At 51.5% G+C, this 21,781-nt stretch overlaps 11 protein-coding genes across 11 annotated transcripts; 3 read left to right on the top strand and 8 right to left on the bottom strand.

Moving 5' to 3' along the window:
• Positions 1-1,026: 1,026 nt before the first annotated feature.
• On the bottom strand, positions 1,027-1,926 carry K460DRAFT_282492 (uncharacterized protein; the record flags this gene model as incomplete). The annotated part of the gene is made up of 1 exon (XM_040928576.1): positions 1,027-1,926. The coding sequence occupies one exon, from the start codon at positions 1,924-1,926 to the stop codon at positions 1,027-1,029; it is 900 nt and encodes a 299-aa protein (XP_040787336.1).
• Positions 1,927-2,489: 563 nt separating this feature from the next.
• On the bottom strand, positions 2,490-4,035 carry K460DRAFT_405055 (CDC50 family protein-like protein; the record flags this gene model as incomplete). The annotated part of the gene is made up of 6 exons (XM_040936797.1): positions 2,490-2,574; positions 2,629-2,791; positions 2,846-3,635; positions 3,687-3,783; positions 3,840-3,876; positions 3,936-4,035. 6 exons carry the CDS (start codon positions 4,033-4,035, stop codon positions 2,490-2,492), a joined length of 1,272 nt encoding a protein of 423 aa, XP_040787335.1.
• Positions 4,036-4,219: 184 nt separating this feature from the next.
• K460DRAFT_98270 (uncharacterized protein) lies at positions 4,220-4,656 on the bottom strand. Its single transcript, XM_040938856.1, has one exon. It carries the CDS (start codon positions 4,526-4,528, stop codon positions 4,259-4,261), a length of 270 nt encoding a protein of 89 aa, XP_040787334.1. The 5' UTR covers positions 4,529-4,656; the 3' UTR covers positions 4,220-4,258.
• A 128-nt stretch (positions 4,657-4,784) lies between these two features.
• On the bottom strand, positions 4,785-5,936 carry K460DRAFT_405054 (uncharacterized protein; the record flags this gene model as incomplete). The annotated part of the gene is made up of 1 exon (XM_040936796.1): positions 4,785-5,936. The coding sequence occupies one exon, from the start codon at positions 5,934-5,936 to the stop codon at positions 4,785-4,787; it is 1,152 nt and encodes a 383-aa protein (XP_040787333.1).
• Positions 5,937-8,847: 2,911 nt separating this feature from the next.
• On the top strand, positions 8,848-10,037 carry K460DRAFT_365729 (uncharacterized protein). Its single transcript, XM_040933237.1, has one exon. The coding sequence runs from the start codon at positions 8,982-8,984 to the stop codon at positions 9,879-9,881; it is 900 nt and encodes a 299-aa protein (XP_040787332.1). The 5' UTR covers positions 8,848-8,981; the 3' UTR covers positions 9,882-10,037.
• Positions 10,037-11,573, bottom strand: K460DRAFT_336475 (Mov34-domain-containing protein). Its single transcript, XM_040930974.1, has 3 exons — positions 11,255-11,573; positions 10,900-11,171; positions 10,037-10,804 (listed from the first exon to the last, which is right to left on the bottom strand). Exons 1-3 carry the CDS (start codon positions 11,436-11,438, stop codon positions 10,178-10,180), a joined length of 1,083 nt encoding a protein of 360 aa, XP_040787331.1. The 5' UTR covers positions 11,439-11,573; the 3' UTR covers positions 10,037-10,177.
• A 321-nt stretch (positions 11,574-11,894) lies between these two features.
• Positions 11,895-13,407, bottom strand: K460DRAFT_365728 (peroxisomal membrane protein-like protein pex16). Its single transcript, XM_040933236.1, has 4 exons — positions 13,099-13,407; positions 13,012-13,047; positions 12,125-12,959; positions 11,895-12,076 (listed from the first exon to the last, which is right to left on the bottom strand). Exons 1-4 carry the CDS (start codon positions 13,373-13,375, stop codon positions 11,953-11,955), a joined length of 1,272 nt encoding a protein of 423 aa, XP_040787330.1. The 5' UTR covers positions 13,376-13,407; the 3' UTR covers positions 11,895-11,952.
• Positions 13,408-13,999: 592 nt separating this feature from the next.
• K460DRAFT_283413 (uncharacterized protein) lies at positions 14,000-14,695 on the top strand (the record flags this gene model as incomplete). The annotated part of the gene is made up of 1 exon (XM_040928652.1): positions 14,000-14,695. One exon carries the CDS (start codon positions 14,000-14,002, stop codon positions 14,693-14,695), a length of 696 nt encoding a protein of 231 aa, XP_040787329.1.
• Positions 14,696-16,154: 1,459 nt separating this feature from the next.
• K460DRAFT_394587 (MFS general substrate transporter) lies at positions 16,155-18,480 on the top strand. Its single transcript, XM_040936002.1, has 7 exons — positions 16,155-16,667; positions 16,722-16,860; positions 16,911-17,104; positions 17,151-17,309; positions 17,360-17,537; positions 17,587-18,086; positions 18,134-18,480. Exons 1-7 carry the CDS (start codon positions 16,440-16,442, stop codon positions 18,359-18,361), a joined length of 1,626 nt encoding a protein of 541 aa, XP_040787328.1. The 5' UTR covers positions 16,155-16,439; the 3' UTR covers positions 18,362-18,480.
• Positions 18,481-18,538: 58 nt separating this feature from the next.
• K460DRAFT_98206 (uncharacterized protein) lies at positions 18,539-19,515 on the bottom strand. Its single transcript, XM_040938855.1, has 2 exons — positions 19,207-19,515; positions 18,539-19,156 (listed from the first exon to the last, which is right to left on the bottom strand). The coding sequence occupies exons 1-2, from the start codon at positions 19,340-19,342 to the stop codon at positions 18,717-18,719; spliced, it is 576 nt and encodes a 191-aa protein (XP_040787327.1). The 5' UTR covers positions 19,343-19,515; the 3' UTR covers positions 18,539-18,716.
• K460DRAFT_98178 (uncharacterized protein) lies at positions 19,134-21,339 on the bottom strand. The gene is made up of 5 exons (XM_040938854.1): positions 20,290-21,339; positions 20,194-20,225; positions 19,833-20,146; positions 19,207-19,779; positions 19,134-19,156 (listed from the first exon to the last, which is right to left on the bottom strand). The coding sequence occupies exons 1-4, from the start codon at positions 21,182-21,184 to the stop codon at positions 19,437-19,439; spliced, it is 1,584 nt and encodes a 527-aa protein (XP_040787326.1). The 5' UTR covers positions 21,185-21,339; the 3' UTR covers positions 19,134-19,156; positions 19,207-19,436.
• Between the last annotated feature and the right edge of the window lie 442 nt (positions 21,340-21,781).

The raw sequence follows: 21,781 nt of genomic DNA, 5'->3' as shown, positions 1-21,781 counted from the left end.
TGGCCCAGGCACAATGTTCTTTCCCCGCCGTGGTTGCTTTGGTACTCCATGTCATCGCCATTGTTCGTTCGTTCCGCATCCGGAACCCAGGAAACGGCTGAGCTTTGATTGGCTTCTCGTACGCGACCAGACTGAATGAACAGCTATGCCTGCTTTGGGCATGGGAGGTTTCTAGTGCCTGGAAAAGTTTGGGTTTGGTCATAGGGTTTGGCGAGATGCATGGTGTCTTTGCCTTACGGGGATCGAGGCCAGGGTCGCACCATCGCAGCTGTCAAAGTATGTCTTTGTTTTAGACATTTTGAACAGTGGATTATGCTCTGGACCCTACACGTGCTTATGCAGGTCTTACTTTCGCATGGGAGGAGTGGAACATTGACGTTTTGTTGTCGTGATCATGTCAGCGCTTGGCCCGGCGCATGAGAAACTAATGAGGTAGTTGCGATGACGGCCGGGATACTCGCGCCAAAAGCGGATGACTATATCATCGCCTGAGTGGGGGGCGCGAATGGGTCAATTAGACATGCTCAAGATCACCGCGGCGAAACCCAGGAATGGCGAGGTGGTATCGTTGAACGTGGATGGGGAAACGGACCCAACCCTACTAACGAAGAAGGGAGGCGCTAAAGCGTCCGGAATGTGAGGGCGATACATTTGATGTGGTAGCGAAGGTTACACATCACAATATAGGCATCTATACCTGGGACTCGAGGAATGACAAGATAGAAATTCTTTTAACGTGGCATGCACTTTTGGGACAAAACGTGAGGGAAAAGAGCGGGAGGAGCATTGAAGCAAAGTAGCCACAAAGCATTTACTACAAATGGAAGTCTATAGGCAAGAAAAGCAATGCGAACAGTACATGTACAATTCAAATACGTAACCAACATCTACAACGAAGACTTGCAATCCAAACATTTCGCAAACAAAAAAACAAAAGACTAAGCTGCAGAATCATAAAGCATTAACAAAAAGCAGTACAAGCAGCAAAGCACTACATCTTCCGTCTACACACAGTTTTCACTCATTCTAGTTGCCATCCCGATACATGGTCCACATGTTCCTCATGCGCGCAACCTGCAAGTCCGTGAAGCCCTCGTAGCAAGAGTCGACCGAGTAGTCCATGTAATTGTGAATTGGATCGGCCTCACCAGCCTTCTGCTGGTTCGGGCAGCTCCTCTTTGCAGGGTTAGTCGGGCAGCCATCCGTGGCCGTGAGTTCCGCAGGCGTATCGTCGATATAATCACCGGGGCCATCGCAGCTGTAGCCCTCAAAGGTATGGAGCAAGCCCATCCAGTGGCCTGTTTCGTGAACGGCAGTTTTGCCCTGGTTGTAGCCTTCCATTGCGCCGTTGGGCATGGTATTTGCGTTGATGTTGCAGCCGTCGTTGTAGTACACGGTGGGATCCTGCTTGCCGTTTGCAATGGAGGACGGGAGGGTACAGCGGCCGAGCACCCCTCCAGACAAGTCGGTCTGGAAGTACAGATTCAGCGTGTCGTACGTGCCCTGGCGGAGCGACTTCTTCATTTCCGTGTCGTCGGCTGTTGCACCTACGGCCCAAGCGTCGTTTGTAGTCCATGTCACGTTGATCAGGTTGAAAGTGATGTCGTACGGCTTGTATGATTCGTTCAAGCTATCAAGCTGTGCGGAAGGCATGTCGTTCGTAATGGTACCCTTATTTGCGTCTTTGGCGACAATGTGGAAAACGGCATCGATGGCGATGGGGCCGGTATTTGCTTTTGCTGTGTCGCGCGCAGCAAGGGCAGCGCGAGCGGCAGGGGAACCGGAGCTGGTCTTGCCATGGAGTGCTTCGATGGTTTTCAGGAAATCGTCAGAGGCGTGGGCAGTATCGGTGCCGCAGTCAAATGTCTTGGGGTCGCTGGCCGTAGCTAGGAGGCCTAGCGAGGCAAGGAGGAGGAGTTCACGCATCGAGTGAAGTACGGTAGCGAAGGTGGTAAGGAATGTGTTTCCAATTGCTCCAGAACACTTGTGGTACGTTTGCTGCCGCTTAGAAAGAATGTTTTGAATGTAAGTCGCAGATGAGTTGCACAAGTTGCGGATGCAACATGCGACTTATATCCTCTGCTATGAGGTAGTCTAGATTCCAAAGTTTCAGAATGTCCATGTGGGTTTATTTTGACGACCGCCGTATACATGGCCGGCCTTTTCGGCGCTGATTGAATGCGGTTGTCACATAAGACCTGTCTTGAGTATTACCCGCTGATACGGTTCTGACAGGAAGATTCACTACTATTCCCGAATTAGTCCTATTTTGGAAGAGTGAATACCAAACGTAATGGGTTACATTGACCAGGGGAAAACAAGACATCTAGTCTCTCGCTCATACACCGTAAACTCCAAGCCCCATAAACCGCATAATACATATACAATGCCGAGGACCCAGGGTTCAGTCATGATCCAGCAAAAGAGAAAGCGACTAGAAACCACTAGACACGTTATAGTAACTGAGAAAAATGGGTCCCTACTCATCATTATGCACCACCTACGTTACGTCCGGTAGTCGTGCCCGTATTAGGCTCGTTGTTCCATGTGAGGTAGGTGTGATCGCCAAGTTTCCTGTGAATCGGTCAGCATGGAGATCGATTTGCATGAACTTGCACATTGGCTGACCTTGGCTTGATGAGATGAGTGGCGAGGAAGACGGCACCGAGCAGAATGCAGAGACCACCCACGACAAGGTACGCAATGCCGAGGAAAGGATTCTTGCCACCCATGACGGTGCGCGTGGAGAGCAGAATTGATTTATTACCGCTGTACTTGTTCACCGGGAAGCCTAGAAGCGACTTAGCATATTTTGTCCCATGTACACACCAGCGATGAAACCTACGATCATAGATTTTTAGCCGGTAGGTGCCGGCCTTTAGAACATCATGGTCGTTCCTTTGCGCTAGTTTACTGAAGGTGGGTAATCCTGCTGTTCTCATCCAGACCTGGAATTCCTCCCAAGTGTGCAGGTTTGGGAGTTCCGTATTGTTGTAGCTACCATCAGGGTACTGCTCCTGCCAGTAAGGTGGAGGCACGACTTCATGTGACTTGTAAGCCGTCTTTCCATAGAGATCGCCTTCGTGACTCCACGAAGTGCCCGCTTTGGTCATGTTGTAGGACGTAGAGGCAGTGTTGCCATCTCCGGTCTGCTGAGGGTTCGCAGCAGTAAAGTTTCCAAAGGTGTCATTGAACATGGAATTTGCGATTAGCCCGCACGGGTAATACGGTCGGCCATCAGGGGATATACCGAGAGGAGAGCAGTCGCCAGACTTGATGTCGCCGGCAGTGCGCGCGGTGCCCTTTAGTTGCTGGGTGTCTATAGACTTGACGTAACGGCGGTGATTCTGGTAGAAATTGGTGAGGCGGTAGTAGAACAGAACGGGGGGAGTGATATCGTTCGGTATGGTGATGCTCAATATGCAGACACTAGTGTTTTGCGTCACGCCCGACGGCCAGGTATAGTTCTCGTAGGAATGCCCCCACTGAGGCTGCACTGTCATCGGTTGCTTGAATACGGCCGACACCCTGTCCGGATTTATATTTGCCAGTGTGCTCTTTCTTGAAGCATCGAAGTCTGCCTCGGTCCACGGCGCGGTTTTGCAGTTGGTGTAGTCGATGGAGAGCTCCTGGACCTGTTGGAGGAGTCAGTCCGCTTCCTCGTTATATGGCACCTAAGTCCTCACCTTTGCACTAGCTAGTAGCAGCAGCCCGCCGATGGGCGCAAAAATGACGCCGACAATGAAGAACAGCGGCAGGACCGTCTTCGGGGTTAAGATGGGTCTGTCGCCAGAGTCAGTCGTGATGCCAGTGTACGCATAACGTGTGTGTGCACCTACTGCCATGCTTTCAATCGCTGTTGTCGAAACGCAGTATCTAAGAATGCATCAGTACCGCTGTCCTCTGCGCGCCGCGTGTCCACCATGGTCGCTTACTCGGTGGTCTCCTGCTCTTCGTCTTCTTGGGCTCCTCGACGCGGTTCGGGTCCTGGCTCGATATGGAATCCGTGTGGTCGAACTGCTGTGCTTGCGACATTGTCGTGATTCCGCGCGATTCCGCGACTCCGTGGGTGGGAGAAAAGGTGTTGACGTCGGTCGCGGAGAGTTGGTGAGGACGCGGCGGAGCGTTTGAGCTTTGGCCAAGACTGTTCCCAAATTAGATGCGGAGCTTCACATCCCCGCCGGTCACCGAGACCCTGAATCTGTCATTCGGACTTCAGCAACGAGGCTCATGGGCGTTTTACAGGTCGTGGTAGTATTTAGTTCAAAGAACAAAGACCGTCATGTAAGGTGGTGGTGCAAAGCTGCAGGTTTTCAAGGATATCGAGAAGAATAGTATTCTCATCTAGTACTACCAAATGATAAAGGAGCCAGCATACACAGCGGCAGGATCCACAAGGGATCATAAACATCAATTCGTGTTGAGTTGGGGGTATCGCATGATGCAGACAAAAGAAAATGATGGGGGGAAAACTACAACAAAACGCCATAGAGGGAGGATCGTGCCAGTGCCGAACCATCCTGTTCATACCAACAAACTGTTCTATAATCAACAGTGAAAAATAAATAGAAAACGCCGTTCATGATTCGTGCAGCGGAAGACGGACAGCCGTCGTCTTCATTGTGCTCGCGTCAGTCTGAGCCAAAGAGTAATAATCCATAACACCGTCCCATCATATGCAACTTGACGCGAAAGCAAGGAGGAGGTCATTGTCCAAATGTCAAATGACCCGAGAGCGAAAGATCGCTGTGTGTGCGACGCAGTACATGTCGAAGCGAATGCGTTCAGAGATACTTGCGGAAGTAGTCTGGGCTGAACCAGCCGACCCTATCGTACGACTGCCACAACTTACTAGCTTTGTTGACGTCGATCTTGCAGGCCTGCTGAGCATCTGTCTTGCGGAATTCCTTTCCGATCTTCAATGCGTCAATGCGGGCTTGGAAGACACGTCGTTTGCTGCAGAGGTAGGTTGCGCAATTGAGGCGGAGCGTAGCGGCAAGCTGGAGCTCAGCCTCGTGCAGCATGTGGCGATCGGGATCATTAGAAAGATCGAGCACCGTGCCCTTCCATTCAGCCTTGAGGATTTTGCTGTTGCCCTTGGGGAGAGTGTCGAGGGGCGGCGAGTAGTCGGGAAGGGCATTGTAGTCGGTGTCGTCGCGGTTGGTGGCTGGCCGCGCAGGCTTTGGGGACGCCGAGGCTGGGGTGTAGTCGAAAGAGTCGTAGATTTGGGCCTGAGGAGTCCGCTTGGCCTTGGGTGCACGAGGCGCGCGAGGTGGCAGCCGTGCAAGGGGAACCTTGGGCTGACGGGGCCGGGACGAAGGCGCGGGAGCGAGCTTCTTCAGTGCTGGTCGCTTCTCGACGCCGCTTGGTCTTCCGTAGTACTGATCGAACCGTCGCTCCTGCTCCCACCATTTGCGGGGATTCTTGACAGCCAGATCAAAGACGGTGGAGCGAAAAGAGATTGCCAATTCGTAGTCCTCGCGAGAAGGTTTGCACTCTAGTTGGGCATAGTCGGAAGACTTCATGTGTTCGGCGATGATGTCTTGTGAGGCCGGCTCTGCTGACTCCTGGGGAGGAAACAGCGGGACATCAGCGACTGGAACCGCTGCATCGCCCGAGACGAACAGCTGGGGATCCCGCGAGCCCTGATCCTCCAACATGTCCACATTCTCTTTCTGCGACTGTGTATCGAATGGCGAAATTGGTGGCGAGGCGTAAGCGTCGCGGTTGGCGTGCACTGCTGCCTGGTAGGCGCGGATGTCGGTCTCCATGGCAGGCTTCAATGACGCAGAATTGAACGAGGAGAAGGGTGATTGGGGGTATGCGGGCGCAATTGAAGAGCTAAACGACTCTGAGCGCTTCATCTCAGGGGGCGAGAGGAGTGAGGAGACGGTGAGACGGTGGCTCGGGGGTGTCTTATACGGGGAGTTTGCCATTGCGTGGGGAGAGCGATGTTTGTCCTTGGTTCAAGCGCAACGTTGGGCGGTAGCGATATTTCAACTCGGCCAGGCAACAACCACCGAGATTGGGGGCGTTTGGGGGGGAGCGATCAATGGGGGAGTGTGACTGTTGCAAAATGCGTGGTAACCGTGGTCAGGGTAAACGGTGGCGGAGGCGGCGCTATATGGCTGCTCTCGTCAGAGAGTGAGCCGTGGCAGAGGTGAACCGTGGAAGGCGGCAGAATTGCAGCAATTGGCCGAGTCGGTGCTTACACCATCCACGGCGGGAAGACAATTAGTAAATGGGATGCGTGAATTGGAATTGGCGGCGGAGTTAGGACGAGAGTCGTGTTGGGCAGGCCAAACCTCCCCAAGTGTCGGGGTGGGCGGAGTTTATAAGGGCAGCAGACCCGCTGCGGTTTCAGCAGGCTACAGCACAAGGCGAACAAGGCCGGTGTAGTGTGACTCTCCCTTTGAGACACAGTGCCGCCCATGTGCTAGCCAACCGGGACAAAGAGGGTGTGGTTGGCGCGCCTGCGCTCAGGTGGCCAGCCTTTCATCATGCTCCAGGCATCATTTCATCATCATCATCGCCCATCATCAATCTGAGGGCGCGCCTGTTGCGCGCCTCCACGGCCGGGAGGCTGACGAATACAGGTCGCGGCCAAGAAGAGAATAGAATGGAGACGAAGGGGAGCCCCCGTTGCAGCAGCCAATTGCACTGCGAGAGAGCCGGGAGGCGGAGTTGGAAGATGGTCCAAAGGCGCGATGGGTCGCTGTCAGAGAGGATTGACTCATTCACTGCTGGTGTTGGGCTTGACTGCTTTGGTGATGCGCTGGATCCATCTCCCGCAAGTCCCCCTGCTGCCCGAACCGCATCTCTCTACTCCAGTCTACTACGCCAGGGCTCTCTACCTTTACTTGCTGCGAATACATACACGTCTCTGGCTCCCATTGAGCCCTCAGTCTGTCTGCATTGAGCCCTGCGAGCCCGGTACTGCAGACACCAATGGCCACCACGGCGTCCCAGCACTCGACGTGTCACCTCCCTGTCTAATGGCTGCCTCCCATTCGGATAATCTGACCATACCTCCATCTCAGTCGTCTGGTGGGCGCGTCACCGCTTCCGTCATCTCCTAGCCGGCTCTCCTTTCCGTCATGTCCCAGTCCATTCTGGTTGTGCAAGCTGACCCGCCGTCAATGCAAACGCGATGGTTCCACATTGCTCCACAAGCCACAGCAATTGAGCTGCCATATTGATGCAATGGCTCGCGCCAGGGCTGTCAGAGCCCAATTCACTCCACTTGCCTGCCTGCCTGTCCTCGTCCAGTGGCGAACTAGCAGAAATCTCAATTGCATGCTTCTCGCACACCCCATGACTGCAATGGTCTGCCTCAGCGCGGTAGACTCCGGACTAAGCCGCCAATCTACGCAGTAGTAGCTCCAAATGCTATGTGCTCGATAGATGGCATGGTCTTGTGACTTGTGCTAATCAGATGCGATCCTGCGCTACGCCATCAGCCACGGGGCTGCAGTTGACGCCAACTAGAGGGTCCAGGGCAAGTCAATGTCTCGCAGCGGGTACCAGGCAGCGCCTGCAGCACTTGGCCACTGCATTGCATTCCCGCAGGAATGCCATTGACCATGTTTGCCATCTCTCAATGGGTGTGTATGGGTGTATCCCGTGAGCCATCTCGCAAGCATGTGAAAGCTCCCTAGGCTCAGCTGGACAGATGAGCAGACAACCACTCCCCACGGCGTGAGGGCTGCGCGACTGGGGCGGTTCACGCATTGTCCCGAGCAAGCAGCTCACGAGATGAATGGCTCTTCACACCATCTTGGGGATTAATCCGAGGTCATCCATTCAACACACCCTAGTAGTACGTCCCTTATCGTCGTCTTATCGCTCTTTGTGGGGGAGGGGTACAATGCACTCAACAGCCCCTCAACACCGCATTGTTTCCCACTCTCGGATCATTTTGTTGCTCAGCGCTGCTGCCGCCTTCAACTCTTTGGGACTGCTCAAAGCCGCCAATTACCGCTTGCCACCAAACTACTTTGTCCTTTTGTCGCCCGCTCCCGGGACAGGTAGCTTTCCCATGTACCCCTCACCCATTCTGCCGTCCTCGTGTAAGCGGCCCAGACCGGTTGCGAGGGACACTGCATTGTCTGAAGTGCTGGCCGCTGATTGCTCACCATGCTAGAGAGCGTCTCCAATATTGCGCAATCTGGCCCTCTGGTTCAGCAGACGTCAGTTCATGGGCGCTTCAGTACAGTAGGGGGCGCCGCCGTCTGTTCGGCAGACAAGCTTGGCCATGTGTGCGGCACCTCTAGACGCGATCTGCTGTTTCAACTGCTGCACCCTGACCTGGTCAGCCCGATAGGCCAATGCTGGCAGCTGACCCTGTTGTTTGCGACCCCGGCTCCGCAGGCTGCGACGACACCTGGACGACCCTGCGTCTGCCACGCTTACAACCTGTTGTCCAACATTGCCAACTGTAAGATCATGTTTCGAGACCTGGACAGAAGCAATCTAGGCGGCAGTCCTGTCATTACTCTGTCGTCAATGGGCGTCAGGTCCCGACGTCGAGGCAGGTACGCCCTGTATTACCACAGCTAGCCTTGGTAGAACCACTCGCCATGCCCAAAATAGCATACCTCTGCAACGCAAGCAACTGGGCCGGACTAGGCAACTGCGGACGAATTGCCTCCCCGAGGATGACGCACGTCGTCGTCTCTGGGTGTGCTTAGCAAAGCATCGCGAGGGCCTCTGTGTCGTCTCCCGCATCTTCGAATCGTGACATCACAGATCATTCGATATCTGAATATCTCAATTTGCCATCATCTTGCAATCACCGTGTCGTCGTGAAATGCCGCTTTGGGCCGAACCATGATGGCCTGCGAAGATCTTCACGTGCTTTCGTGGACAAAGCGTCGCGCTATCCCGCGTCCCGTTGGCAACTTCCTCAACCTTAATCTGACCGACGGCCAATTTCCCCGCCGACGTCATTGTGCCTGCCAGACTTACCACACGATGCCTTCATGCAGCAGAACCCTGCCATGCCCGCGGCAGCCCTACCCTCGTCGCGCGCCTTTGTAACGCAGCTGTTGAATTCTTTGTCCGCACTTTCGCAGCACACTGCAGATGCCGCAGAAGAGTCAACTTTACTCAGTGCCGTACCCGACGAAACGAAGAAACAGCTGCTCTCGCTACAAGTTCTGTTTCCCAGTGAATTCATACCAGCACTCGACTTGCTCGACAGGCGACTGGTCACCCGCTTCCACATTGGCAGCGATACTCAGCAGAGTACAATCGATGTGGGACTTGAAGCAGAACTCAATCATCATGGAGACATTCAATACCAGCAAGAGAACCGAGTGCAGACAGGCGACGAGCCAATGAAGGATGCGGATCATGAAGCTATCACAACACCCGCATTCAAAGCGTCTATTCGAAACCCAACAGACAAGCAGACGGAGGACCAAACAATAGTGGACGTCCCTACACAAGGAGACAACACACCAACAGACCAGCAATCCAAAGTGTACTACGTACGCTCCGCCCAACAACGCTCCTCCCGCTACAGCACTTCTTACGACACAACAAGTTCCTACGAAGTCCGCCTCCAAGCCTGGAACTGCTCATGCCCCGCGTTTGCCTTCTCTGCATTCCCAGCCGTACACCCTGAGCCTCCAGCTACCCTATACTCTCCTGCCAATGTGGCCGATGCTACGGTAGAACAGCAGACGACAGGACAGGAAGAGCATGTCGGGTGGACTTTTGGCGGTGTGGGCCTAGGCGATGGGATGCCACCGGTCTGCAAGCACCTCCTGGCATGCGTGCTGGCGGAGAGGTGCAGTGGGTTGTTTGGCGCGTTTATAGAAGAGAGGCATGTCAGTGTAGAGGAAGCAGCTGGACGGGCTGCAGGATGGGGGGATTAAATCTGCGCGTCGCGGGTCCAGATTCTGTGGTTCTGCTGCATATGATACCCCGCCGAAGCAGCACGGCACTGACAAAGCATGAGATTGTTCACGGTGTTCACACACTAGTTTCAGTGAATTCAAGACTTTGAATTGTGTATTTGCTTTATCATCATGTCATCGATGCTGTGGCCATGGACGTTACGCTCAGCCCTCTCTTGACCAATCATCCCATGTGTGGTATAATACACTTCTACCGCAAGTAAGCGGTGGTCAAATCTACCATGTCAGAGCATTCCCTGTGTCATCCCCGCCGCTCAACCCTTCTTCTCTCCCTCCTTGGCCTTCTCCTTGCCCTTTTCGCCCTCTTTGACCTCGCCGTTCGACTTGTCGTCTTTCTTCTCCTTCTCGCCATCCTTGTCCTCGTCCTTCTTCGCCTCCTTGTCTTCCGCCTGCTGCTTGTTCTGTATCTTGTTCTCAATCAGATCGTGGAAGGCGGTTATCGCACGGATCAAACTTGACAGATAGATGGCCATCAGCTGATCGTTGGTTTTGATGCTCATCGCCCTCGCAAGCTCTCCGTTATCAACTGCGCCCGCTTGCCCCGACGCGGCTCCCACGCCGTTCGTTGCGCCGCCTACCGGTGCAGCCTTGGGTGTAGACAGATTCGGGAGCAGGTTGAATACGTCTTGTAGGTTTCCGAGAATGGCGTGGTTGACGGGCAGGTCTTCGTCCAGGACCTTTTGTAGGTACTGTCCGATGTCGCGCAACCGCAGGTGGAGGCCTTGCAGCGATTGCAGTTGTGAGGTTATGCGGGTAGAAAGAGTGCCAACGGCGACGTCGCGAATGTCGCGGAGGAGGTGCTCGACGCCAATCTCTTCTGCTTCTTCAGCTTCGATTATTGAGGGCGTGTGGACGAAGGTCTTTGAGGTTGTTGTGCCGTCCTGGACATTCTGTTAGCACTAGTCCAAGACAAAGATCTTCCACTCAGAAACTTGAGAGTCGTGTCGTTGCAACAACAATAAATTGGGGTGCTTACATCCTTAATCTCCTCAACTGCAAAGTATGCATCAGTCGGTACGCCCACCTCCTTGGGCTGTACATCGATGATGACAAGGAGAGGATTCGGTGTGTACCGCTTGAACAGCTCGTTGACCTCCAAATCCGAAGGCCGCAGTTTAGGCCCTGTGTGATACCAGCCGATGAGCTTCTCCCGCGCGTTGACCTTCTTGAACATGTCGTTCATTGACTCGACGTAGTTGTGATCCAGGAACCATACTGAAGGATCCTTCTCGTCTTCCTCGAACGGTACTATGAACATGTAAGCTTCACCCCATATTCCCCGCTCTAGTTGTGCTGCGCAGGCGGCAAACTAGGTAGTGAGGTCTACATACCAGCAAAGCTGTTCGACACCCTTACATCCTTGCCATCATTCTGTCCCAGCAGTACACCGACTACTCGTTTCCGCGTTCCCTTGGCTTGTCGGCCGTAATGATCTGCTGCGGAGAGGAGCACGAGAGGCGCGACCGAGACGTTGCGGGTCACGAGTGACAGCGTCTCAGCTGTTGTGGCGGGCATCTTTGTGACGTGCTCTCAATATGGGCGGAGATGGGAAGGTATGAAGTCGGGCGAGGTGGTAATGCTAGGCTATCTCCGATGGCGGGTATTGTTGTGACGGTGTTGATGCGGCTCTGCGATGTCCATCGAAGCTTTCGGAACTGTGAGATGTGACGTGGTCCAAGCTTCCACTAGCAATCGACAAGGCGTCAGTGAACGACGTACAAGGCCAAAGAGCTGATTTCATACTTATTAAAGTGTGTGATGGTTGCTTCGACAACAGAATGAGACAGGTTCAATGTGAGAAATGTTGTCCGATTGAAAGGTATGTTAAAGGGTATAATGTACACTACGAAAGTTGAAGAACGTAACGCTTGCGAAACGACCAGACCAATCCAGTGATCCTGAGGCCCCCGGGTCCGCGCCTCTACTAAATAAACTCATAGCCCAGCCTATCCCTAATGCATATGCGACATTACCCAACTGCTTACTTTCCCCCAAAACCTGTGTCAGAATACAAAAGAAAAAGAATCGACTACATCGTTGCTGTTGAGAAGTAGTACTGGTCCCAGAGGAACTCATAGTCCTCAATCACACCGCCAACCATGTCTAGAAGAGGCTTACCCTTAAGCTTTCCAGTGATGCTGTGTATCCAGGACCTGTGATGTATTAGCAAAAGCTCAAGTATTTCGGTTCAATGCACTCACTTGGTGATGTTCTCGTAGAAGGCGCCACGCATCGCCCACCAGCCGAGTTGCCATCCTCGCTTCTTCAGCTCCTCGCGCTCTAGCCCAGTTAAACCTCTCAGTCCCCCGGCGAGCCTCTCCTGGAAGTCTTTCTTGGCAAGTTGGCGTGCGCCGTATTCGATGCTCACACCGATCAACCATGGTCGCCAGCTCTTCCTGTCGCCGCTGAAGTGTTGCATAGCCAAGGCATAGATGACCGGTCGTAGAATGTATAGCGCTTCCGCCAGTTCGCCCTTCCCACTTACACGATGTAATAAAGCTTTCGGCGGCTTGATATCATCCGCTGTAAGAACCTTCGATAGTAGGTAGCTTGATATATCTGACGAATCTGGTAAACTTGGCATCGATAATCCTGTCCTCGGCATCGTCCAGTTCTCTGCCTCCACCGAGCCCTCACTCGGCGGCGTATCCATCCCATCCGCCGACGCCGACGAGTCTTCTAATGAGCTCGGATCAACCTCCCTCTGTGGTAAAGGAGGCGATAACAGTGGCCTTGAGTTCGTCAACCGCAGCAGCAGCAACCGACACACAGCCTTAACCACCTCCAGCAACACAACGACGCGCCACCGAACCTTTTCACCCTTCCTCTTAGCCGCCATTTCCCACAATAATTCGGTGTACTGAATCATCTGGAGAACCAGCGCAATGCGCTTGTATGTCGGTGAGTTCTGCGTCCAGAACTTGGTGTATCGGTGGTGCGGGGTGAGAGGGTGCCGTCGCGTTCCTGGCATCTGCGCCATTGCCTTCGCGAGGAGTGAATCATGGTACAAGGAGAGGACCTGAACACCACTGTGTACTAAGTCTTTGTCAGTTGCAGTGTTCGCGCGATAGCTATGCGTAATACATACACGACTCGGATGCGATTTCAGACTCTCGGAAGCGCCCTACATGAAATCAGTATCTACTTGGCCAGAAAAGTTCAGTATTATATTTACCAGGAATAATATACGTCAAAGACCGCAGCGCCGACTCGATCTGCGACACAGCGCTGCTGTTCTTGGTGATGAAGTCGGAGTACATGCCCAGCCATTTCGGGGGCAGTGACAGCACCTCTGACGTCGTCTGCGTCGCCTGTTTGTACATTGTTGTCGTCGCACCAGTCGACAAGCGACTAATATTGGATTGTGAGGCGATGGTTGGGCGTTGGTGTTGAAGGATGTCTGGCTCTGGGGAGGCTGGGCGCGACGTGGAGAGGGATGGGGGTGAAGTCATGCTGCCGAGGTCCGACAGCCTAGGCTTCCCCGGACAAAGCATAGCAAATTCCATATCGCTCTTCAACTGAAGCTCTCAAACGACAAGCAATACTTCTCCTTTCCGAAAGAGATATCTTCAATACATGCTAAAGCTATAGGTGCTTGGAGTTCCGGTCAATACGCCGGTGCAATGTTATCTTTCACATGCGCCAAAACCGCCCTTTCCACTAAGAGCACTTCAAACGAGCCGCGAACATCGCCCGAGAAGGTATATGCTATGATATAGAGGATACCAAATCGCGTCTGCGTCAGCACGATATCTTAGTTGTCCAACGTCGCGGCCAAAAGGGCGGCAAGTTGACCATAATTGGGTAAGCCTCCTGAGACATGTGACTACGCGTATCACACCAATCTCCACCTACAGTCGCGTTTAGCCTCACCCGGTCAACTATCTATTCACCGCCTAAATATTACAAAGCAGATCTTATCTCTGACTCTTACTTTTGTTACCTTCCTCTTGTTCTCATTACTTGTCAGGATTGGTTCCCAGAAGCGTCCTAAAAATCTAGCCCTCAGGAATCAACTTTAGCGACGCGTCAAACCTCCAAAACACCCTCTATTCTAAACAAAATAAGTTCCCATTATGAGCACTAGCGGAAAGTCATCGCCACCTGTTCCGCAAGTTCCAGTTCAGGACAAGGACCAGGAGCTCCTCACCTCCATCAATGCCTTCGTCCACGATTACATGTCCAAATATGACAGTTCCCACGATTACCTGCACATACTACGCGTCGTCTCCAACGCCAACCGCATTCTACAGGCCGAAATCAAGGCCAACCCATCAATCACATATGACACAACGACTCTATTCCTGGCCGTGCTACTACACGATGTAGGCGACCACAAGTACGCAATCCCCGGTGAAGATGCCGAGAACCAGATCGCAACTGTTCTGAAGGAGAAAGGGGCAAGCGAAGGTCTGGCCCTCAAAGTTCAAACCATAGTCAAGAATGTCTCCTACTCTCATGAAGTCGCCAATCCCACGTCTGTTCTCGCCACCCTCGAACAATATCCCGAACTGGCCATAGTGCAAGACGCAGACAGACTTGATGCGATTGGCGCTGTGGGCGTAGCGCGCTGTTTCTCGTTTGGGGCCGCCAAGTTCCCTAAGCTACCCATGTCGAGGGCTGTTGGTCACTTTGACGAGAAGCTGTATAAGTTGGCGGGGATGATGAAGACACGTAGTGGGAAGGAGATGGCGCAGAGTAGGACCAAGGTGCTAGAAGACTTTGCCAAAGAGTGGGCTGAGGAAACGGAGTTGAGCTTCGAGCTACAGTGATATGAAACATAGCGAGTGCATGCATGTTAGAAGATTTTAAGCAAATCAAGAGTTCTGGAAGGGTGGTTTGCAATGGTAGAGCTTTTGCTAAAGTCAATAGACTTCTGAACGATCGGGCTCTCTATCAAATTGCGTTCGCGCAAACAGTCTTCGATTTGAGCTATCATACCATCATCAATCATCAAGAAAGTGATACAGTCGTTTGATGCATACTCCAGCTCCTAAAGCTGGATCTGTCGAGTAGCAGAGTTTGTTGATTATATTGAGCATTTGTTTGTTCTCTACACGCGCCGTTGCTAGTTGGAGGCAACGATGGATCGCACTGTTTCAAGTTTCACTAGAATCATAGATTGTGCCGTTATTTAGTTGAGGTCAAAAGACGAGAGGCATGATGAGGGTTGGGTGTCAAGCTTGGGCTTGGAAATACTGCAGTAAGCTGCAGTGAGCTAGCCACGCGGCTGACAAAAAAGAGCCGACACCAAAATCCTTAGCTCACCCTACTACCACCAAATTTTATATTTATTAAAAATTTATGCAGCATTTAAAAACTTAAAAAGCTTTTATCTTATAATTTAGGCAATTAAAGTTAAATATATACGTTGTTTTCTATTAAAAAAACTTAATTTTAGGTTGAATTTGTAGTAGATACAGCTTTTGGTGTAGGCTCTTTTTTGTTAGCCGCGTGCTAGCGTGTCAAGTGGGAAGGGGCACCCAACGAAGCGAGCTCTTCATCGTTCTCCGGACCACGGCATCATCCTCCTGGGCATCAACATTTCCAGTGGTACCAATTATCTTAGGCTCGTATGCTCCTGCGATCATACAGAATCGTCCCAGCGCACTGTCTTTTATCCCTTGTATCCATCCCTTCCCTCATTCAATCTCGTTTGTACACTCCCATCATGTTTGGCTTGCATTTGACAACAAGGGGACGGGCGCATGAAGCAGGCAGATGTTCACCACTATCTTCACGGTACTCCGCATCAACATGCGATTGCTCACCTTCCGCCGCAACGTCATCTTAAAGACAATCTCAGCCATCAACATGCAAGCTGGTATATCACCCATCTTGAATATGGTGTCACAAAAGCCGAATCGTCCTCATTCGCGTATTACGGCCCTTCACTGGTCAATCGTAGACTAACGCACGCCATACCTGCAAATCTCGACTGTCATAAGTTTTCTGATTGATCGAATGTTAAGTCTTACAGATCAAATATACACCAACTGAGAAACACGCTACTGTTCCAATGGAGGTGGTCACGGTCGTACTAGGATTCGCATCGCGCCAGCGTGGGTATATCGCACGCCATTCCCCAAGAAAGCACTCCATGGTTCATGAACTGCAATCCACGATGCTCGCATATCTAGTCCCCGCGCTAAAATCCGCGTCCAGGCCGCCGCAGTAGACGCCACACTCTCTTTATCTGCTGGCATTCTTTACCGCTAGGGGATTCAAGACATTCCCATGACGTCGCCTAGGCCCCGTCGGTCTACGATCTTCTATGAGCAAGACACCAATACATCGTCAGTTATCTAAAGATCACCGTACTGGTTTGCTGGATTGCGTCAACTTAGGCTCGATCTCGCGCTGGGAAAAGCAATACCAAGCCGTAGTATCAAGCACGTCGGATCGCTCCGCACAGGAGTATCATCTAGGACGTTGCCTATATAATCAAAGGGGTCGTGTTTAGAATTTCAAGGATCTTGCTGTACTATCATAGTCTTTCTGCAGATAACATAAGTCATGGATGCTCCAGCACGATTCTCCTTCGACCGCGGTGTGCCTGCCGCGCAGTACGACGAAATGGTCCGTCGTGGATCCATTGCGAAAGGAGGTAGGACGGGCACGACATTCGTGTCCAGTGGTGTCGACGAGGAGTTCTACAAACCCATCGCCCAGTACGAAGGCATCCATCGATACGACCCCTACTTTGAGTGGGAACCCCAGGAGGAAAAGAAAGTTGTCCGCAAGGTATACGGCTTTTCAGACACTGATAGCTCTATTAACTGACCTCGATACGAATAGGTCGACAAGCGAATTTGTACATGGGTCTGCCTTATGTTCTTCGCTCTCCAGCTTGACAGAGGAAACATCACTCAGGCTTTGAGTGACAACATGCTGGACGACTTGAAACTCACTACGAACGATTACAACTATGGACAAAGTATAGATGCTTTTGTCAGACTGCGGAGAACCACGGCTAATTTAGTTTAGCTATCTTCTTCTTGTCTTTCCTCTGTGCTGAACTACCCTCGCAACTCATCTCAAAAAAGCTCGGACCTGACCGATGGATCCCAATCCAAATGGTCGCTTGGAGTTTAGTCGCTGCCATGCAAGCATTACTGAGCGGAAGAAGCTCATTCTACGCTTGTAGAGCTTTACTTGGCCTCATTGAAGGTGGCTTCATTGCAAGTTTGCCCAGGTTGTTGCTTTGGAACTTGCTGACAGGCAAAGCCCGACAATATACTCTACCTGAGCTACTTCTACACCGGCACTGAACTGCCCAAGCGCCTGAGCTTCTTCTGGGTTTCATATCAGGGGACTAATATCATCGCTGCATTCCTCGCTTTCGGAATCCTGAGGCTTCGGGGCCATAATGGAATGGGAGGCTGGGTACGTTATGCCTCGAGTAACCTCGTTTTAATTCTCAACTAACTCCTTAGCGTTGGCTTTTCGCCATTGAGGGCACCATTACCGGCATCATCGGTATAATTTCGTACTTTTATCTCCCCCCTTCGCCAACGCAGACTGCTAGTAAGTTCCGCGGCAAGGATGGATGGTTCAACGAGCACGAGGAAAAGATCATGGTCAATCGCATACTGAGGGACGACCCCAGCAAAGGAAAGTGTACCATATAACTTCATTCGTCCAAACCTAACAGATTACACAGGTGATATGCACAATCGCCAAGCTCTCTCGATTAAAGCCATCGGTCGCTGCCTAGGGGATTACCATATGTGGCCACTGTATCTAATCGGTCTCTCTTGGCTGATTCCCAATAACCCTATGCAAGCGTACCTGACGCTCCAGCTTCGCTCAGTCGGATTTAAGACCTTTGAAACGAATTTGCTCACCATTCCAGCGTACACCTTGTTCATCCTTCAATTACTCTTCTGGACCTGGCTCAGTGAGCGCTGGAACGAGCGCTTTCTAACAGCAATGGTGAGCCAAATTTGGACTTTACCGATTCTCATTGCCCTCGCGGTGCTACCAAAGACAACGGGCCCGTGGGTTAAGTGGGCGCTGAGTTGCTTGCTTGTGGGTCATCCCTACATGCATGCTATTCTCGTTGCGATGGGTTCCAGGAACGCGGGTACTGTCCGAACACGAACGGTAGCTTCGGCACTATACAATATGAGCGTCCAGGCCAGCTCGATCATTGCCTCCAACGTGAGTCGTGACAGTCTCTCCGAACCGCAAGTGCTGACATGTCCTAGATCTACCGCAACGATGATAAGCCTCTCTATCGTCGCGGTAACCGCGTGCTCATCGGCATCTGTGTGTACAACATCTTCGTTTTTGTCGGCGCAAAGCTCTACTACGTCCATGTCAATGTGAAGAGAGACAAATCCTGGAACGCGAAGACGTCAGAGGAGCGGCAGCACTACCTAGCTACCACTACGGACAAGGGAAACAAGAGACTGGACTTTCGCTTTGCACACTAATCCATCATCTTACTGGAGATCAACTCGCGCAGGTGTAGGACACAGCATGGAACCAGACGGGCAAACCACAGGATAACATTCGCTTAAGTGGTACGATCGCATTATATACGCATATTTTGATTTCATTGCTCGCCATCTCTTAATGTGACAATCCGAAACCACCTAGTCTCCGCTTTCCGCTACTTCAAGTTCTCTTACAGAGCGAACTTGTCTATTCAAGCCATCGCACAACTCTCTTACAAAGCGAAATATCTGAAACTTACTTATCCTCCGTTTCTTTTGCCTCAGAGACACGCAGTTGGACCAACCTCAGTTGAGAAAGGCATAGCCCACCTGTCTACCTTTCCTCAAAGATTTACACCACACCTTCCGTGAACTCATTGAATAACGTAATCTCTTCAAACCTGTGTGCCAACTGGTCAACGTTGGCAGCTGCAGTGCCTGCAATAGCATGATCCATATCAACTGTCCATCCATGTTCCGTTTTGACAACCTCATTTTCTTTGGGGGAGGTCTCATCCTTCAATCGCTCTGTAAACTGAGTAGCTTCCGTGCTGCTTATTGCACCTTTGTCATGTGCAATCGCTAAAAGAGCCTGCATCGTCACATTGACAGCTTTACCCCCGCCCATAGACCCAAATACATGGAACAACTGCATGTAGAAGAAGAAGTACGGACGTCGCTCTGGGTCGAGCCTGTCGTGGAGAACGGCGTTCGCGGCGTATAAGATGGAATCGGGAAACATTTGGTTGTACTGAGTGGGTTGGTATTGGTACGTATATTCGAAGATCAGACCTTTTGCTCGTGTTAACTGGATAGATACAACCAAGAGGTGGCTTGTTTACTTTTTAGCTGTTTTACAGATGCCGCAAATATTGAGGTTGGCGAAGCCCCCTGTGGGAGATAGGATCTGAATCTGTGCTGCTGTTCCGATGCAATGAACGGACGAAATATGTCTAATATGGCAGTGTGGATGGTCATACTAAATCATTTTGATCAGTGTCTTGAAACGTGACCATAGTATACTAATATGAAGTAGCCATAGCGAAATAAGGGAGTAGGATTCGGTCTCGACTTACTGAAATATTAATACATGGTTTGTAGTGCGCCTACTCCGGTCCATTGTTTGAGGTAATTCATTGGCTAATTGAAGAATTCTAGAGTACTTCGAGAGCGCGAAAGCTAACGAGCCCCCACTGCCCTCTTGACCTCGATAAATCAAGTAGACTTGATTGAGAACGGTCCAGATCTTAGCAAAGTTCGAGAGAACCTTGTCCATTTCAACCAACTTTTCTCTCAGTGCTATTGATTCCCGCGTAGCATCTTGCCTAGGGACACGATAGATGCTGAGCTCTGCAGGCATCGGGAGTTTCGGTGGATAGACTATCGGTGACATCAGGTAAAAACGAACTGCATGACTGAGGGTGCCATCAACGTCTGATCTGTCGAGATATAACAGAGGAATGCTTACATGATCATATTGAAGAGACCCCACGCAGTTGCACTGGTTGCTACTAACGTCTCTGGCGAAGCTGAGCTAAGCTCCTCATGTACTTCCGGGACGCCAAATAATTTCATTCGCTCGGCCGCCTGCAAAGCCGCAGTCAGAAATTGCATGCCTCTCATCCCTTCGCCATGGACTGCTAGCGATACGTAGAGCAGTACTAGGCCAGCAATGGTTGGAAGCGAGTCAACGTTGTCTTCTGACTGGAACAGTTTCACCGCTTCCTTCTCAAACGCATAGCTATTCTTCGACCCTTTAGGATCCAAAGGAGCATCGTATAGCTGCTCTTTTCTCAGTTCTTACTCACTACACGGATGCATAAACTTACACATGCCATTGCAAGCAAAGAGCTTACCATGACTGAAAATAAGGGTATGATGTCAGTGTAGGTCTCTCATACATCTCGTACGCAGAGGTTACGTACAAGGCGAGCAAAAGTCTAACCTGAACTCGATCAGGTCACGCACGAACAGTCCTGCGTCAAATGCGCCCCAGACATGGTGTTGTGCTTCAAGATACAACGATATGGCACCGGCTGCCTGCTCATTTGAGATTGGTACGGTCGTCCAAAAGTCAATCTTCAAATGAGCGAGTCGTGGGTCGAAATACTGGGGCGGTTTCGGCTCGGCACTGTTTCTCGACCTTTTACTAGCACCAAGATCTCCCAGGGCAAAAAGACCAGTCGCTTGATCGCTACTTGGTGGGTCATGAGGCAATAGTGTGGATGATGGGGAGTGAGATAGAGTGGCTTGTGGAGTCGAAGATCTCCTAGGTCTCACTAATGTATTACCAGTGGCTTGAGCATGCTGGGATAGATCGACCAGAGGAAACGCACTTGGGTGACGGATAAGGAGTTCGAATTCGCAGTTGGATTGGATTGGTGGCAATATACTCCGCGCCATGCGTTGCGCTGAAGGTGTAGTTGCAAAATTCTCGCTTTTGAGAGATCTCAGTATGACAGCTGGGTCGGATCCTGTTCTGAGGCGCCGTAGAATATCTTGTACAGTCGTTTGTGGTATATTCTCAAGGAGACAGATGATCTCTCCATAGGCGGCGATCTTTTCGCGCAATGTAGTGTTCTCGCGCTTTAGGATGGTGGGCCGCATCTCTTGGTCCTCTTGGTTCATATAAGTGCACTGTGATTGCCTTTTTTGGCAAGCAGTACAAGCGGGTCGGACTCCATCACAGCCTGCCCTTTTCTGTCGGCAGGCATCACAAGCTACAGATGTTCTCTTGCGCTTTAGATTCAAGTCGGGCTTGCGTGGAGGGGAATGCTGCGTGGCCGCCGGCGCCAATGTCCTGAAGTTGTGTTTCTCCATATTGCTAGTTCATTGTCGGAAAAGACGATTCTTGGAGAGTCCGGCAGATCTTTTACAGGATTGGCATTTTTATGATAGAGAGCCAGAGGAAGAGGAGAGGAAATCGGCGCCAAGTCCGCCGGCCAAAGAAAGTCGGGAGAGACGAGGCGCATGCATTGGCCAGTCAGATGCAGCTGCTTAATCCGTAAACGTGAAAAAGACAAAAAGCAATACATGAAATGCATTGTGTTGCTCATAAAGCCTTGGCACACGTACTTGACTACAATCCTACTCGCTTTGCACCACTAAGAAGCGGCTGCTATGTTCTTGGTCAGCCGCGGGTGGCTCTTGTGCGCCGAAGCGATCGATCAGCGGTGACTTGATACGTCATATGTGCGACGAACCATGTGGAAACATTCATGGCCTCAGAAGTAGCCGTCTGAAACTCGCTGGCAGCTGTGTTACGGCTCGCGCCTAAATGAGATGAGATGAGAAGAGCCAGCGCTACTATATCATTCATTTTGTTCCAGCCGACATCCGCTCCACAGAACAGCCGAATATCAAGGCACTGAACGGCCTGGGTTTGACATGCATCTACACTGACTAGACATCAGTTCG

Source organism: Cucurbitaria berberidis, assembly GCF_010015615.1.
Source record: "Cucurbitaria berberidis CBS 394.84 unplaced genomic scaffold K460scaffold_3, whole genome shotgun sequence".
Lineage (NCBI taxonomy): Eukaryota > Fungi > Ascomycota > Dothideomycetes > Pleosporales > Cucurbitariaceae > Cucurbitaria > Cucurbitaria berberidis.
The sequence above is the reverse complement of the archived record's forward strand: the minus strand, read 5'-3'. Positions and strand labels throughout refer to the sequence as shown.